The 18,188-nt window shown below is 35.1% G+C and overlaps 1 protein-coding gene across 4 annotated transcripts in view; it reads left to right on the top strand.

The window, feature by feature from the left end:
* Positions 1–18,188, top strand: part of LRP1B (LDL receptor related protein 1B) — a 687,296-nt gene that overhangs the window by 438,226 nt on the left and 230,882 nt on the right. For all 4 annotated transcript variants that reach the window (XM_065840662.2, XM_071810731.1, XM_071810729.1 and 1 more), the window contains exons 15-21: positions 2,753–2,875; positions 4,439–4,579; positions 6,570–6,695; positions 7,611–7,727; positions 11,549–11,629; positions 12,930–13,097; positions 14,867–15,049. In XM_065840662.2, the coding sequence (XP_065696734.1) occupies positions 2,753–2,875; positions 4,439–4,579; positions 6,570–6,695; positions 7,611–7,727; positions 11,549–11,629; positions 12,930–13,097; positions 14,867–15,049 (939 nt within the window). The remainder of the gene's footprint in view (positions 1–2,752; positions 2,876–4,438; positions 4,580–6,569; positions 6,696–7,610; positions 7,728–11,548; positions 11,630–12,929; positions 13,098–14,866; positions 15,050–18,188) is intronic.

Here is an 18,188-nt window from a genome sequence, read left to right on the forward strand (position 1 = left end):
GCAGAAATGAATACACATGAAAACATGTGTGTACACTGATGGCTAAGCAGCAATAAATAGTTTAGAGTATATTTTAAATTAGAAGATTAAAACAATGTATATGGTTGCCTTGTTTGGGTGGTGGTGTTTTTGTTTTGGTGTGGTTTTTTTTCTGACAATGATGACAGATGCAGGTACATTGTTGTTTTAGCTCTCGCCTAATTTTTTGAGCAAATTAAAATGGAATCAGCCTAATTTAATCATTTACAAGTGGCAGGGCAGCAGCTGTTTTAAAAATTGGCAAAATATGAAAAATGTGATAGTATCTTTGCAAGTGGTTTTAGAGTAATGGCAATATTTTAAGAGCACCCATATAAAATAGCTGTTATGAACAGCAGTCGAGGAAATTTAATTTCATAAATGCTTGGTAGCTAAATGAGTTCCACAGCTTACTCAATAAAAAGACTTAACCTGTTTGTTGTACTGCATTTCAGGGACATTTTAGCCTTGAAGTCTCTTCAGCAAGACTGATGGGACTGAAGGTTTCATTGCACCTTCAGGTTGAAGGCTCTCTTAAAGCTTATTTTATAAACCTTTTTATCTGGAATCTTGTTGCTTAAACTCTCAGTACTTGTATTTTCCTTGTCGTCATCCTCTCACTTACTTAGCAAGTAACCTACTGTGCTGTCGTTTGTCATCCCAATTATGAGGTTAAGTAACTTTGTGAGTTAACTTTTCATCTTCAAGATGGACCAGTTGACTTTGATCAAGTATTTTAATTTTGATTTTATTATTTGTTTTAAGCTTGCACTGGGCTTCAGAGTCATTGCAGGGTTTCAAAGTGTTTTCTATAGTTGTCTTAAACAGTCTTTTATTCTAAAGCCTGGTTCTCTTATTAGTGATCTGATGAACTCACGTATATTCTTTAATTAAATCACTGCAAATTTCCTTGACCTTGTGCTCTATAATTTTGGATTCACTTTTTAAGATTATATTTTGGTTTGTTTGTTTTGGCAGTTTCTGGTATCTTCTTAAATCTCTCTGTGTTACTGACATTCTTTCATTTGTATAATGGGTAGCCCTGTAAAAATACAGCGAGTTTCAAGGCCAGTTTTTCTGAGGTAGTGTTGTACTTGAGGTTTTCCAGTATTACAGATGCAAATGCATCTCTTATTCTTTTGATGCTTCATTCATATTATTTGGGTTTTGGTGAGCAAAGATGTAAAAAAGGAGTTGATTTTTGTACAGTGTTTTAGGTCATAGTCTAAAATATGAAGTCAAGATCCAATGAAGCAGTTTAAGTGTCCAGTCCAAGCTGGAACTGCTCTATCTAAATTCGTGATCCAGCCTTCACACTTTGTAGGGATTTCCACTTTTCCCTGTTTATACAACTCTGTTCTTGTCATCTCCCTCGCACACTGCCCAATGAAAGTACAATTACCGCAGCATACTGTATTAATTGTTTTACACAAATTCATTTGAAAGTACAATGGGGTTTTAATGGACTGTAGACACATTTTCTTCTAAGAAATGATGTATGGTGTGTCAAAAAACAGTCTGTGAGTAGATTATTATGAAACTCTCAAGGTCTATATTGTAAGATGTATGAGCTATGTCTTAAAATTTGAAAATTTTCAAAATCTTAATTTATTTGCTAGTTGTCTGATGTTCATTTGATAATTTCAAAATGTTTCCTTGCTAATGCAGGTATGACTCTGACAGGACAGTTTAATATATATGCTTCCAGCTGCCTCTATGGGAACTTAATATTATATTTTCTATGGAAGAGATGTAGTAGTGCTTTGAGGAGAGGGAATTGTGTGGAGCCTGTTTTAAACCAGGAACATGATGAATATTTTGTACACCTAAAAAGGAGAAGCAGAGGAAAGAACACCTGCTTTTTACTAGGACAGGAAGATGAAAAAAGGAGTTTTAATCTAAAGTTTCAGCAGACATGGAGTTTGATAGCTTGCCTGATGGTAGTCACTTACCACCAACACTTGAAATTAAGAGAGTTTTGATCATGAGAAGTTAGATGTCCTCAACAGGGCATATCTATGCATTTGGGTTGTGACCAAAGTGACGTGAACGGAAATGGTAAAATTTGCTTCAGTTGGCTTTTAAGGCTGCTTGCCTAAGGAATGAGGTAGTGAGGGTGCAGCAGCCCTTGGGAGGCAGTTTAAAACTCCTGGCAGTTGTTGGTATATTCAGTGAACAGCGTGCGGCTTCTGGGAGGAAACTATAACACAGAAAAGAAGGCAGAGGAACAGCAGATGTGTTCAGAAAAGAGTAGTGGAATATCTGCCTTGTATTCTGTCTGCCGCAGATCTCATTGTACTTCTAATTTGTTTCCTTTCTCTTTTTACTTAGTCTGCGTTTGTAGTCACATTGTTTTAACAAATGCAGACACTGATATACTTTGGAACATTCCTTTATATATGGTTTAATTTCTTAAAACTACTGCATGCACATAGCTGAATCCTATTAAATATTTTGTAGTATTTGTTCCCCTCGTAAAAAAAGAGAGAGACAAAGTTGGGAGATGATGGTGTAGTTGTTTTTTTTTATTATTCTTACAGGTTATTACAACCTCTAACAAAAATTGTTTACATAATTATAAACTGTAGTGACCGAAGTATAAGAATAATGTGTCCCTAAAATGAGAGGAAATTCATTACAAAAATTCTTCATGTGCTTACATTCTAAATAAAATGTTCTAGTTGCAGCATGGCTGTTAGTTTTAAAGTTGCTTTTTTCTTTTTGATTTTCACAGGTGATAATGCATGTCGTGTTAACAACGGAGGCTGCAGCACTCTTTGTTTAGCCATTCCTGGAGGCAGAGTTTGTGCCTGTGCCGATAATCAGCTTTTGGAGGAAAATAGTACAACCTGCATGAGTAAGATTTTTCTTAAAGAATATCTGAGTTGGTGCTACTGTTAAGGGATCAAGTCAAATCTGAAAATAAAACAAGATAATGTGGTCTCCTAGAGGCTTTTTATAGTTCTATAAGACAAATAAATATTCCTTGAATAGAGATTGTAATGAAATACAGTTTATTAAACATGATAAAGATTTAAAAAAAAAAAAAAAAAACAAACCAAAATACTAAGTACACAATATTTGAGGATAAAATGCATTGGAAAATATTTCAGAATGTCTGATATGATAAAGCACTTAAATATTTCACTGACCTCTTTTAAAGAATATCAGAAATATCAGAAATTAATCTATAAAGTTATTATATTAGATCTATTAGAAACTGGTTTCAGATTGTTGTGTGAACTAATTACCTTAAATTGAAATCTGGCATAGAAAATGTCAAACAGATATCTTTATATATAATAGGTCGTGACAGACTTTATTTTACTGCCTTTCTTTCCATCTCTTCCTTGGATATCTTCATTGAAACATCAATGAAACAGTGTTAACAATAAATTGTGGAATTTTCAATTAAAAATTATAACTCATCAGATAATACAGGTATTTTTTATGTTTAGTCCTGATATTTGCAACTTACTCATAATTCTCTTTTAATTTTTTTAATCTCATTGATCTATTTCTTGCCATGTCATGTGTTAAACTTTACATAGGTGTCCAGCAATAACCCTTGTGGAGATGAGTAACACAAAAGGATTATTTAGTAACGTAATGAACATTTTTGAGCATGCAGTTACCTTGAATTTGACCCGAATGCATGGCTGGCAGAGCCATCACTGTTGCTAAAGAAAACTAGTTTTCTTTTTAGCAGAAAACACTGGAAGATGGGCTTCTCCCTGGTAAGATGGAATGTAAGCCTTACGAAGACAGGTCAGACACTTTCAGGGCTGAATGAAGCAGATTTCCTGCCTTTTTTCCCCAACACATTTCATTGCCCGGCTTTTCCAAGGACTTTGGTGATCCTCAGAGGGTCACAGAGTGACGTGTGGTGCTGACACATTCAGTATTCTGAACCTTATGTTGGGAATGTATCTGTCTGGATTTATCAATAACCTTGTAGCTTGCTACGTAATTCTACTCCAGCAGAATTTTATCCTATCTTCTTTGCCAAGTCTGTACCAGTGCATAATGCAGGTGTTTGAGTTGTTGCTTGGATACAAGAATCAGCTTTTCAGTAATCATTTTCCAGCCCTTTAATGTGCACCAGAATTTGGTCTGTGCCTGTAAGAATATTTTCTTTTCACTGTTCATGAGGCATAGCAATATTTTAAACTGATATTTTTACACCATCGTCTAAGCACCAATTTAAAAAAAGTGTGAGTGCCATTCTGTTCTGAATTCTTTCATTTATTAAAAATATGTTACCTCAACCACATGCATGCTACTACAGGCTTCAGGTGGAATTACCTCCGATAAGCGAAGTTTACTAAAAATGTTCTGAAGAGTGACAAAAAGAGTTAGAATTGCGTTCTGTACGTATCAAGCTGATAAAACAAATGTGCTGCTTCGAAATATTTCCTAGTTAAACATGGAGAAGTGCTCCCACAGTTGTGCAAAGCTGAACAGTTTCAGTGTAACAACAAGCGCTGTATCCAGGATCGCTGGCGCTGTGATGGGGACGATGACTGTCTGGACGGCAGCGATGAGCATTCTGAAATTTGCGGTATGTATACTCTTACATTTTAACCCACAACTCATACTTAATTTTTAAAATTGGAATCAAAATTATGTAAGTCTGAGGGGAGCTGGTGGGAGGGAATGGAGAACAGGGACCCAGGTTCTTCTTAGTAGTGCCCACTAGCAGGATACGAGGTAATGGACACAAACTGGAAAGCGTGAAATTTTATTTGAACACAAGAGAACACTTTTCCTTTTTTCCTTTTCTTTTTCTTTTTTCTCCTTCTCCTCTTTCCTTTCTCTCCTCTTTCCTTTCTCTCCTCTTTCCTTTCTCTCCTCTTTCCTTTCTCTCCTCTTTCCTTTCTCTCCTCTTTCCTTTCTCTCCTCTTTCCTTTCTCTCCTCTTTCCTTTCTCTCCTCTTTCCTTTCTCTCCTCTTTCCTTTCTCCTTCTCTCCTTTTTTTCTGCGAGCTTAGTCAAACACTGGAGTAGATTATCCAGAGAGACCACGGCAGAGTTGGCTTGATTCTCGATGAAACTAGTGTAATATAGACCAATTCATTGATAAAAACTTATAATTCTCCGAGGATTTATACAGATACAAATGAAATCATAGTCTGGTCCTAAATCTGTATGTGATAAATATTTTAGGTGACCAGTGTAACATTAATTTTATTCGCTGTCGCTGTTGTAACTTCAATAGTTATTTTTTAACTAGTCTGAAATATTTGCAGTTACAGACAGAATATGTTAGTAAATACATATGAGCAAATGCTTTACTGCCATTTAAAACAGTATCTATGTCTAGTAGATTTATTTTAAATAAAGTCTTCAATTCTTTATTTTATTACATGGATCATAACTTTTCTTCTGCAGTCACATTGCAAACTAAGTTGTTTCATAAGTATTATGAAACTTGGAATAGCTTTCTGATCAGATCATTAATTAATCTTTACTTCCAATGTCCTTGCACCCTCCACACAAACCACTCACGAAGGGTTCATGTACTATTGATATCACACTCGCTCTGTGTTGTTTTCAATACAAGAATAGGTAGAAAGGTCAAAGATAAAAGCTACTGAAATGTCAAGGATAAGCCTGCAAGACATCCTTTCATTTTAAATACCATTTGTTTCCCGATATATGTTAAACTTTAAAAAAGAGACTGTGGATGGCTGAGGAGGTGGAAAACAGCTTGAGATTATTTTTAACCAAGCATTTGAAACTGTGTATAGTTTCTTGCTGTTGTATAGATAGAGTAGCAAAATCGGCTAATAATAGATCATGTTATTATCATAAAAGTAGCAGAACACATATACTTAACTGCAGCTCTAAGAGCAGACCAATAGGATTTACATCTTTTCTGTGCATTCAATCTTCATTCTTTCCATGAGAATTGGGAGCCAGCAAAACCACATATGTGAGATACCTTGTTCGCTCTTGAATAGCTGTTCTTTTTGTCAGTTTTACAGTGTTGCATATTTCACTTTTTGACACCTAAAATTTCATGGTAAGTAAACAACAGATCTATATGTGGCCACTGACAATAATGTGCATCATTTTAGAAGCATTTTATAACATGCCCAAATCCCTGCTCACTTTGTATAATATTTTGGATATGCACTTAGCAACCTGTATCTGTTCCCTTTGGTGTTTTCTTTTGTTTATGTGCAGTTCAGTTTTTAAACCTCATCACATTGATAGAATGTGATCGAGGACATTTTTCTTCAAGGAAATAGCAACATTGTAAAATGCTGACACCTTTTATCACTTATTTAACAGAAGAGGATCTCATTGACACTAGTGTAATAGGAGAATTTATGTATTGTTTAATTTATGATTGAAGTACAGCAATATTTAAAAATTGAGTTGTTTGCTGAGCAGTTTTTATATAGTGTTGATTATATACACAGGATAACCATGCTAACTGCATCATCAGGAAATACCATTTAATGTATTATTTTCAGCTGTTTTTCTCAGATTATATTCTTAAGAAAAATTACTTGGTTTGGTTTGGTTTTTGTTATTTTCTCTTCAGTCAATCACAGTTGTCCTGATGATCAGTTTAAGTGCCAAAATAATCGGTGCATTCCGAAGAGATGGCTTTGTGATGGAGCTAATGATTGTGGTAATAATGAAGATGAATCAAATAAAACCTGTGCAGGTAAAAGTTTTACTTGGTCGTGCATCCAATTCTTTAACTCCTGTTCCATCAAAAGTTGAAGGCTGCTCTGAACTGAACCAGTCTGCTACTAGTAATCTGATTATTGACACTTCAAAAATTAATTCAAATTTTGATGCCATTAAGGCTGGAATACAAATTAAGTTTTACTTAATCCTTATGCTAGACTGTGCTTTCCAAAGCAATCCAGCACTTAATCTGTCCATATGGGTTGACTGCCAGAGCACCGCTTAGGTACTTCTAAATCTTTTTTGGCAGTTTGAATTTTGTTTGTGCTGTGATGAGTGCCAAGTCACTAGTAAATTTTATTTTATGCTGATAAAAGCATAATTATTTATTCATTTTCGCCTTGGTGCCTTGAAATTGTTTTCGCTTGTAAGTTATTAACTGTATAGTGGAATTTTAAGGAAATACCACGATGAAGATTCTTTATTGATTACACTGCTATAAATCATGGAGTTCCATATCTGTCCTTTGCTTCTATGAAAATGATGTTTAGTGCTTGTCAGTAGAGTACACTAAACAAGCGTTTAGTAATGAGACGTTTTAATGCTCTGTTTTTTCTTTACTTCAACTCTAGCACTAATGTTATTTTATTAAACATTAATGCTCTTCCAGCTACCTAGTTTAGTACAATCACATATAAAGTTCCACATTCTCATATGTTGAAGAAACCACTAAGAATTCTGCATAACAGAGGTACAACACAGTCCTACAGATGATCTCAGTTTTCTCTGAAATCACAGGAGGTGGAGGGTGTTTAGTCAGATCAAGTAAAATGTGCAGCAGGTGAGGACACGGCCCCCAAACTTCCGATGTCTGCATATAGACACGCACCAAAAAACCTAGAGATTCAGTCCATTTCCCTGGCATTTTTGGAGTGTTTTGTCTTGACAGCAAGAACGTGTCAGGCTGACCAATTTTCTTGCGGGAACGGGCGCTGTATTCCGACATCATGGCTGTGCGACAGGGAGGATGACTGCGGAGACGCAACCGATGAAATGACATCCTGTGGTAAGTGTATTTTATTTGGGAAAAGAAGTAAAATTATTTTATAAAAAGGTAAACATATCAGGATCTCTCTTCTTGTGAGCTGATGGATAGAAAAAGTATGAGGGTCCTTTTTGTTTTTATGTGAACTGATAACAGTTTTTGAAATGGCAAATGTAATTTATTTGATTAAGAGATAAACCCAAAGGCTGCGTTCTCTATTAATGAGTTTTAACTACAATAACAAATATGCAGAACAATCAAGTTAACACTTTTCTAAATCACACCCCATTATCAGACACTGTCAACCCCAAAAATTGTTTTTACCTCTTCACATGGGCCCCCTCAGCATATTCCAGATGTTAATAAAATCAGACTGTTTCAAGTCTGAACTGAAGGTGTTGTATGTTGTATTTTACAGAAAAGAAATGTCTTTCTTGGACATGTCATGAATACCAGCAGCTGTGCTGATTGGTGCTTTACCAGGGGATTGCAGAGCCAGCTGCACTCTCTTTAATCAGCTGCTTCCAAACAATTAAGGTTTTGCTGAGTTCACCTGTTGGGCAGGTCACAGGGAACCACCAGGAGTCTGAGAGCAACAGGGTCAGTGAGCTGCCTGCAGATTATTGTGTCAGGGTGTTTCTTGTTCACAAGGTAATATTTGTGGTATTTGACTTACTAATATGAATTGGTAAGTGTGTCACAATATAATAGGATATGTTTCTGAAATGAATTTTCAAGAAAGAATGCTGACTGATTATTTTATTAGTATCAACTGTGTAAACATGAAGTGAGAGGTTGTGCACAAAGAAATTAAAATGTCAAGTGTACTTGTTAAGATACTTAGTAGTTAGACCGTATTCTTCTCAGGTGTAGCTGATATTCTAACTTGATTCACTGTTATAAAAATATACAGTTGCTTAAACAAAGTCAGATTATGTAAGTGTAGTTGGTAAAACATTGCTTTTTCTTTTTTGAAACTTTTTACTGCTATAAACCTTTTCAGTAGAGTTATTAGAGTTCTATTATTGATAACAGTGGGTTTTTTTTTTCTGCAAAATCTCAATACCTCCATATGTGAGTCTCAACATTTCCTTCTTCTATAACTGCATTAAAGATTTTTCAGAATTTTTTCATATAAATAGTTGTCATGTTTCCTAGGATAATCACCTGCTTTCTCTTGCCTTATTTCTTACTACTTTCCTCCTTTTTTTTTCTTTTAATAGTGATATAAATCAGAAAAAAAAGAAAGCTAATTTTATATTGACAGTAATTGATATCTGAGCAGTTGGTTCAAGATAGATGACATTTGATAAAGTCAAAATAAAATCATTGTGAGTAAAAATAAGAGTATTAGTAAGGTAGACTTCTAATTGTCATGTTTCAAGTCAAGTAAGTTCTGTTGTGTACAGAGATAGAACAGGTGATCCCTGTTTATCTGATTAGCTGCACCTTGTGTTCTCAGACACTTCAATGATACACAGATGTCATCTTTCTAATTTCTTCCCATGTGTTCTGTTTGGTTCCCTGTCAGCTGATCTGCAATATTTATTCAGATAATTTAATCAGTGTTTATCTCACCTGCTGTTTTTCATTTTGGCCAAACTTTACATATGTGCAGTGTTTTTTAGAATCTTGTTTCTTTATCCTCAAGCACCATAATTGCGCAGATGTGTCAAGTATTTCATTTTTAATTGTGCCTTATAATTTGATGTCTAATGGTCATGCTATTGGCATTTATTTACCTATGCAATTTACTGCTATGAAACAGCTTAAAAGTGCTCTCATATTCACAAGATTTTATATTAAAAGTAAAATTGTAGTTTGTTTTTTGTCACTATTCAATACTGCTGATTGTTAACTGTACCAGTCTTCAGCAATGAATAACTTTTGGCTCCTATTGATTCAAGAACTTAAACATAGTTATGTAGGCATATAGCTGGGGTGAGCAGAACTGGAAGGTTGACGCCAGTATCATAATGAATACGCTATTTCTTAAGATGCGTACTACCAGATTACCGGATTTCCTAAGAAGCCTGGCATTCCTGAAGAAAATTGGAAGAGACCCTCCTTATTTTTCCACTGGTTTTCTAAAGGAAACAAGACTTGTCATTTTTTGTGTCCATCTGTTTATAAATTTCTTTTCATACCATTTGCACTCAGTAAGAGAAGAATGAAAGAAGTATCAAAGAACTGGAGGATAATCACAGTCCAATTTGCTTCTGTCTATACAGATCTTGGATAGAGAGATTAACATAAAGAAAATAAAGTCATGAAGGCATTCATGTGTGGAAAGGCGGGAATTACATTTAATATATGAGTTAAATTTGTGGAAAAATTATTGAACAGCTAAAAAGCAAAATTAAAAATTGCTTTCTACTTTGCTTGAAGCACGTAAGGGAAATGTTGTACCTAGGTACCATCATAGTTGCACATCCCCATTATTTGTCTTGGAAGAGTTTTTTATTGTCACTATAATGTTTTCCCCCAAGAAAAACAGCTTTGCTTTATTTACTTATTTATTTATTTTAAACCAACCTTTCTAAGAGTAATTGACAAAGTGTTTTATCAGTGTTAACTTTTCTTCCCACCCTTCATGTGTTGAAGCCAAATAATCACTTCAGTCTTATGATGTTCTTGGTGAACTCTTCCATACTAATTGCATTGCCATTTGTGAAGTTTAGCATTGTCATATCAGTTGTAATGACACCAGAACAACCCAATGTATCAGTAGCTAGAGAAATGTAATGAGAATGCACTTGGAGATTTCTTCAGCTCTTGGGCAGCTTTGTGGCTGACAGGACAATGCACCATTTTGGACGTTTCTTTCTGTTGCATTTAGGACGTACTATGGAGGAACTGCCCACTGGAAAGTGGACAAAGTGACCTTCAAATAGCAGTTCAGGCAGATTGGTCACGTTGTCATCTTTGGTTTGCATTAGGTCTCAGTTACCGAGAGGTGCCGCCTTCTCTCGATGGTCTGGATAAAGAATTTAGGTTCCTCTGTGTTCATTTTGAATCAAGTTAGACTTTCAGATTGTTTCCTATGAATTGCCAGGTATTGTAAAATAGATCTTGTATTTTTCAAACTGAATGGGTCCAGGTGCTGTTTAACATGTCAATAGTATGAATGCATGTAGCTGGCTATGTGGTTGGGTTTAGAAGAAAAATAAGTCTGAAAACATTCAAGTTGCTCTGTGCAGAAGCATATTAGAAAATTCTAGAAACAAATCTTTGTGTGTATTCTAGGTGAGTCTCTATAAATGATATTGTCTCAATTTTCTACTACTTTTACTGGAATGCTTGGCGAAATTATTGTAAATACATTTTAATTTTGGATTTTATTATGTCAGTGAACAGTAACTTTATTTCTTGACTCGTTTTTTGCTTGGTACTTAACCATTTCATTTTATAGTCTTCCATTTCTTGTATTTTACTGGCAGTACTGTTGCAATTCAGCAACCCTTTTATATCAATAAATACACAGAAAAAAAACAGTTTGTATCAGTCATCAAGCTATAATTAGTCATAAATGTTAGCGTGCTTGGTGGCAAAGACAGGCCAGGTCCAATGGGAATATGGAACCGTGTTATATGACACAGAATAATGCATTTCACTGGTCCATGTTGAGGAAGGACAGGGTTTGGTCCAGCATTTACAGTTAAAAACCTCTTTATCCTCTGTTTTTGGTGTTTTCCCCTTTTTCTCCTCTCCAGATTAGGTACCTGACAGGTGCAAATATCTGATTCAATACACTTATGTAATTCATGCATACAGGAAGGTGGAAGATTACAAAAGAGGATATACATGAAATAATTTTTATTTCTTTTTGAACGCTTTCACAGAATTCCCAACGTGTGAGCCACTGACTCAATTTATATGCAGAAATGGAAGATGCATTAGCAGCAAATGGCTCTGTGATTCAGGCAAGTATCGAGTGTTCTATATCTGAAATGAATATGGTAGGTAATACATAAATATTGCTTTGATATTCACTCTTTTGAGACTGATTTTGCCAGTTTGGCTTGTAAATGGTCAGAGGATAAATCTAGTGCTTTTAAATTACTGACCTGACCTGGAAAGCGGCAATACTGAACCTTCATCTAACAAATAATGCAGTGGATATTGTAATAGTTACAAATGGTGTATTCTGTAGAATGAAATGTGATGTAAACATTCATTATTAAAAAAAAAAAAAAAAGCTAAGCTATCGCTTATGAAAGTATTTTCTGCTTTTAGAAAACCAAATAGTTCCAGTGACCAAAATATCTAAGTTTTTGTTACTTGTGAGTAAGTTCATTCTAATAAATAGCAACCCTTAACAGGGAAGACTAGGAAGACTTTACAATGTAATTAATTTTGTCTGAAAGAGCAAATATTTGAATGACAACTGTTGAAATCAATATTCTCTCAGAACTTGGGGTGGGGGAGCATTGTCATCCTGTCCTAATGCCATTGGGTTGGTTCTTCATCCTCCATAGCATTGTATAGTACTACAGCTGGCAGGAATTCATAGCTGTAAATGGACGGATTCCCCAAATTTTCACAGTGTGCTTACTGAAATTCTGTGCAAAGAGGCTCTTTAGTGCTTACCTAACATATTTATTTTTTCCCTCCCTTGGCAATCAAATTATGGGAATTGCCTTAAGATTGCTGTAATGACTACAACACCGAAGTAATGAGAAAAATCATTCCACCCTTGTTTATGTGCTCTTGTCTTTCTCCACCTGGCAATGTTGCAAGTATATAGAAAAACATCAGTAATACTATTGAGAAGAAATTTTACCATCAGATTTTTGTTTCTGTTTTGTTTTTTTTTTAAAAACTCCTTGTGAGTGTGCTTAACTGTATAACTTAACAAGTCACTTGAAATAAAGTAAAACTACTGTGTTTGAAAGCCTATGTAGTTACACACAAATAAAGGAAGGAAGAAAATCTGCAGCCTTCTCATGCTTGCTGGTGTTTGGAGTAGCTGTGAGTTAGCGTAAGGGGTTAGACTCTCCAAAATGATGGAGAGTCAAATGCTGTTGGTAAAATAGAGTTAAGGAATTACTCACATTAGAAATAATTTTGCCATATGCCTGTGGGCAGTAAACATAAAGTTTTATTTGCTGTACGTCATTTTTTTCTTGACTTTTTGGAAATAGATTTTTTCCTCATCACATGTCTTCTTCACATTTTTTTTTATCTTCTAGTAATAATAACAAAATAAATTAATATTTGCAGATGACGACTGTGGTGATGGCAGTGATGAACTAGGCTGTGTTCACTCGTGTTCTTCTGATCAGTTCAGATGTTACAATGGCAGATGTATCCCAAGTCACTGGGCGTGCGATGGTGACAATGACTGTGGAGATTTCAGTGATGAAACCAAAACAAACTGCAGCAAAGAAGGTTAGTTTGTTTTATTTTTTCTTACCACATTTTAATGCTTATAAACACGGAGAATACTTCATGATAAACATAGAGGACCTGTCTTCAGTCAGTGGAAAAAGAGAAAATGCTTTTAACCTTGGTACAGCTTGGAATGGAAAATATGTCAAGTGCAATATGATAAAACAGAAGTGTATCACAGAAGAAGAATGCATTTGAAAACAGAATGGCCATTACACTGAGATAAGTTTTGTAGTTTTACTTTACTGAATTATGCTAAATGTGATGTTTGTCCTTTTACAGAGATACATACTGCCTAGATAAGAGGCAATAAGCAGCATTCCTTAAGTTACCATCAATATTTTCTGGATTTTTAATGCAGTAGCACTCTCATTTTTGTTTGTTGTTTTGATTTGTCATTTTTGTGTTTTGGGCTTTTGTTTCATTGGTTTTGGTTACTTGTGTCTTTTTCGGGGGGTGGTGTTTGGTTTGTTCCCCCCCAATAGTGTGTCTGAGTCCCATTTAAATCACATACATTGTATGTTTTGGGTGGGGACCAAAAGGGAGCATGCTTGTAGCAAAGAATGAAGAATGATGAGGTAAGAATGGGGGAATAGTTTTCTCTCATCTTTTTCTCATGGTGACTTTTCCACAACAAAATGTAGACCATTTTATTTATTCACTTTCATGAGTTTATATTCTAAATCTAGATGCAGACCTGATACAAATGGACGAATTAGCAGGATGCGGTGCATAAGTAGTGTAGAGTCCTTAATTTTTATATATTTACAAAAATAAATAATTATTATATTTATCAAAAGAATTAGTCTGGATCTGAACTACTCACTTTCCCCTCTGTTTACATCTCAGAGCTTCAAGTCCTGCTCTACTTTTTATACAATACCATGTCAAGTTGGAAATCGTGCTGTAATTGTTGTTCGTTCATACATCTTCTGTGTTCTGCTCTGCTATGTGATGCAAGAATGCAGATTATTTAGGGAAGAAGAAGGAAACTTTTAATAAAGTAAACCACATATATATCAACATGCTTTAAGAATGTGTTCAAATAATGCTTTTGTGTACAAACACTAATGTATAATTTATCTTTAAATAACTCGTTATTGTCTTCAGTATGTTGTGAAATACTAGCAATATTCACAATGCTAAGAGTTTGGAAAAAGGAGGGCAAGGATAAAATTGACAAGGCTATACTTAGAGAATTAAGTATGTGCTGAATAATTAAAATCACATATTTATTATGCTTTGAAGTATTCAAGATTGGTTCCATAGCTGCACTGAACTGAAGTTCATTGCTGTGGAATTCGGAAAGGCTACAACTAATCTGGCAGTGCTGTGATAGCAGGAGCCGGGCAGGTGTCAGAGCAGAGCTATGACCTTCATGATTTGGGAACTCCAAGATGGACCTTCTTGGAAAAAAGAGAAGAATGAATGAGGAGGAGGGAATGTAGCTTGAGGATCAGAGGCAGGACTTGTGAAGCACCCGGAAGACTTCATTCCTTGGCACTCCTTACATCTCCAAATTTGTTCTTGCCTGACAGCTGTGCCAAAAAAAGCCTTATATTTACCCTGAGCCTGTGGTGGATAGGGGGCGAAGGGTAAGAAAGAGCTTTTCTGAAGCTTGAGCTAGGAAGGAATAGTGAGTTCTGAGTTTTAACTTGGGGACTCTGATTTTGGCTTTGGTTGTGAAGGGGAATTCGAAGTCATCGTAGAATTGCCAGAGAAAAAGCTCAGGAGACCAAGTCCTTCAATGTAATTCTTATTTTTCTAAGAAACTCCCTCTCTTGGAAGATGCAACGGGAAGGAATTCCAGTGCAGTCCTGATGGGAATTGTGTACCTGAGTTGTGGCGCTGTGATGGAGAAAAAGACTGTGAAGATGGTAGTGATGAAAAGGGCTGTAATGGAACTATACGACTATGTGATGAAAAAACAAAGTTCTCCTGCAAGAGTACAGGTATGTGCCTGCAGATATGTTTTACTCTCATTTACTCATTGTGTGTCTGTCTGTGTGATTTGATCACATATCTACTATTTGAATATTGCTTTTAATGTTTTTTACTACTGAGGTGGTGCTACTTATCATACTCATCCCAGGAAAACAATATTAACGTACTTCTCCTAACCTGTTTTCTGATTTACAATATAAAATAGGTGGATTTTGAGATTACTAAAAGCAGAAAACATTCTGTATGATAGTACATCAAACCAAATATTTAAACGTAGCATTTAATAATTCTTCCAAGTCCATGTATTTTCTTCTATTTTCTGTCTTTCACCTAGAAGTAAGTTGATTTAAGTGTCTAGAAGACTTAAAAGAATTAGAGATACAGTAATGGAAATTTGAACCCCAATATTGGAAGAAAAACAGTCTTTGAGAATGTTTAAAATCTAGTTTTGCTAAGTATACTTCATTGAAAAATGTGAAAAGACTGTGACGATCTTCACATAAGGATATTCCTCAAAATAATGCTTAGGTGGAACCTTTTCTTAAGGAACAGCCCTGTTAAGGAAGAAATTAATATATGTCAGCATTATATTAATCTTTCTAAATTTGTCTTTCAAAGCCTAATGAAATATTGGGAATAAAATAACTTTTAAAAGCAAAATTTAATTGAGGATATAATAAGTAACAATATTTTTGCCAATAGGCAACTCTAATTATTACAGAAAAGGAGAACCCATTCTAATGCCTGTATTATAGCTAAGCATGATAAATGTTGCAGTCTAGTTGTGTGAGCTCTGTCCAAAAGTATTTGCGAACGTGTATGGATGCAGTGAGATAATTGAATCAATTCTACAGTGTGAAGAGAGAGTTCATTTTTAATATGTGAACTACTTTAGGAAGTCTTAGAAATGCTTGGAGGTTTGCTGCTACTTGGATTTTACACTTACAGAAATCTTAATGTCTGGGTAAATAAATATAAAATACTAAATTTTGTCAAAAAAACAAACATTTCCTTTTGTGTTCTTGCAGTTTCTGTAAAGATGTCTAGAACAAGTAGCTGTTAAATGGAATAGCTTCAACAAGTAAAAAAAAAATTGTTCACTTTAAATAGAATGTTCTACTCCCTGACCTGGGCTGATAGAAGCCCTCGTGCAGGATATAGATTTAATCCTGATTCTTTTTCCTAATGCTTAAATGGGGAAAAGTTCTCTCACTACATTGCACTTACCTGTGTGTACAGTCATGCGAAAGGAGGGCAACATCTCAGTCACCTTACAGAGTGACGGATGAAATGTGACTTCTCCAGATGCCACATAGAAATACAGCAAAAAAATATTTACCTCAAACATTTGCTAAATTCAAGGGTGCATGCCTTTGATTTAGAGGAAAATGCAATCATGCTTGTTGGCTGTGTGGAAATATCACTTTAAGAGTCAGTTGTGACAGCTTCATCCTTAATTTCTTTTATTTCGTTATTTTCCTTCCATCCATCCTGGAAGAAGCAAAACTGCTGTTGTGAAGGAGACGTGTTGGTAATGCACTGGAACACAAAATGGGAAAAGCAAATTTTTGTTTAGTTCCATATAGGGGCTCAAATGAGTAGTAAAGACTTTATGAGAAATAGTGTATCATGATCCTTTCAGGTTTCAGAATAAATGTCATTTTCTCTGTAGATTACTGGAAAGAAATAATAGTCTGGCTTCCACCTTTATGAGGATTGTTCATATGCGTAGAAACTGCCTAATTCTTCCCTTACAGCTTGTGAGGTGGTGGCATCTGATTTCCTAATACAGAATATGATGGATCTGGGTAGGAACATGTTGTGGAGGGGGACGTGACACAGCCAAGGCGTTCTGAGCAAAATGATGGTTGAGGGGGAAACAGTGATAGTGAAATGTTACCGTTCACTTTTTTACTTACATCTGTTTTGGTTTATGGCTGTAAATAGTAGCTTCAGGGTCTTTCCGTACTGTAGTTTTTGTTGGCTCTGGTTAATTTGACACAATGCCACAGGCATGAGAGTCGTGTTACAACGTTTGTCAGCCTTCAGCCAAATGTGATTTTTATGCTTGGAGTAATGGTGGTCTCAATACCCCATCATGCCCCATCCCTTTTCTGATATGCACTTAGGACTATCCAATAGAGGGTATTCTAACTTATATAGATAGCCTTTAATTAATTTACCGCTAATAGCTGAACATTTTTTCTTAATATGACTTCTGAATATTTGCTGCAAGCTTAGTTGTCTTAATCTTTTCTCTGGAGTAAAACTCTTCTGAATATTGAAAGACTTCTGTCATATGTCTCCTTTAAACACAACTTTTGTTGAATAAACAAATATTTTTTTCACCCCCCTTGCATGTCTTCTATTTTTATGTGTGTATATATATGTTTCTATAGACTTGTAGGCTTTTTGTTGCTTTCCCTGGAATTGTCCTACCTGTGCAGTTCTTGAGCTGCAGAATCCAAAGTCAACCAAAATGCTACAGGGCACCTGAGTTCACAGACGTCAGAATGAGGTTTCAAAGTTTTTCAATAACATCACATGGGGTTTTTTTGTGATGATATGTGATGAAAAATATACTAGGATTCGCACAGCAGTAGGATGTGAGATTAAATAACTACCTGATTGAGATTGACTACTGTTGGGCTGCTTCTAGCCAGTTATTTGTCCTTTTAAATAAGATCAGATTTCTTTTAAATTAGACTAGACTAAATTAGATTAGACCAAGATCCAATTTCCAATTTTAAATACTGATTCTGTCTTCCAAAAATTACAATGTACTTCATAAATCTATGCTTTTTATTCCATCTTTCTACATTACACTTAGTAGTACTGAACCAAGAGCAGAATCTGTGCAATCTTACTTAAAAATCCATGTAATTACTCTAATTATCATAATCAAGTACTTCTTGATTTGCAAGATAGCCATGACTACTTCAGTTTAGTAAGCTGTAGATCTTAACTGTATTGTATATTTGTCATACTTATTGCTTTTTATATTTCTTTCAAGAAGCTGTTCATTTTGTATCATACCATTTTTAATGCTGCTCTGTGGGCTATTATTTTGTACCTTTTTTCTCACATGTTGATAATATATTAGAGGAAAACAAAACAAAAGAATATGAGAAGAAGTAGGATTTCTTT

Source organism: Patagioenas fasciata, chromosome 7, assembly GCF_037038585.1.
Source record: "Patagioenas fasciata isolate bPatFas1 chromosome 7, bPatFas1.hap1, whole genome shotgun sequence".
NCBI classification, from domain to species: domain Eukaryota; kingdom Metazoa; phylum Chordata; class Aves; order Columbiformes; family Columbidae; genus Patagioenas; species Patagioenas fasciata.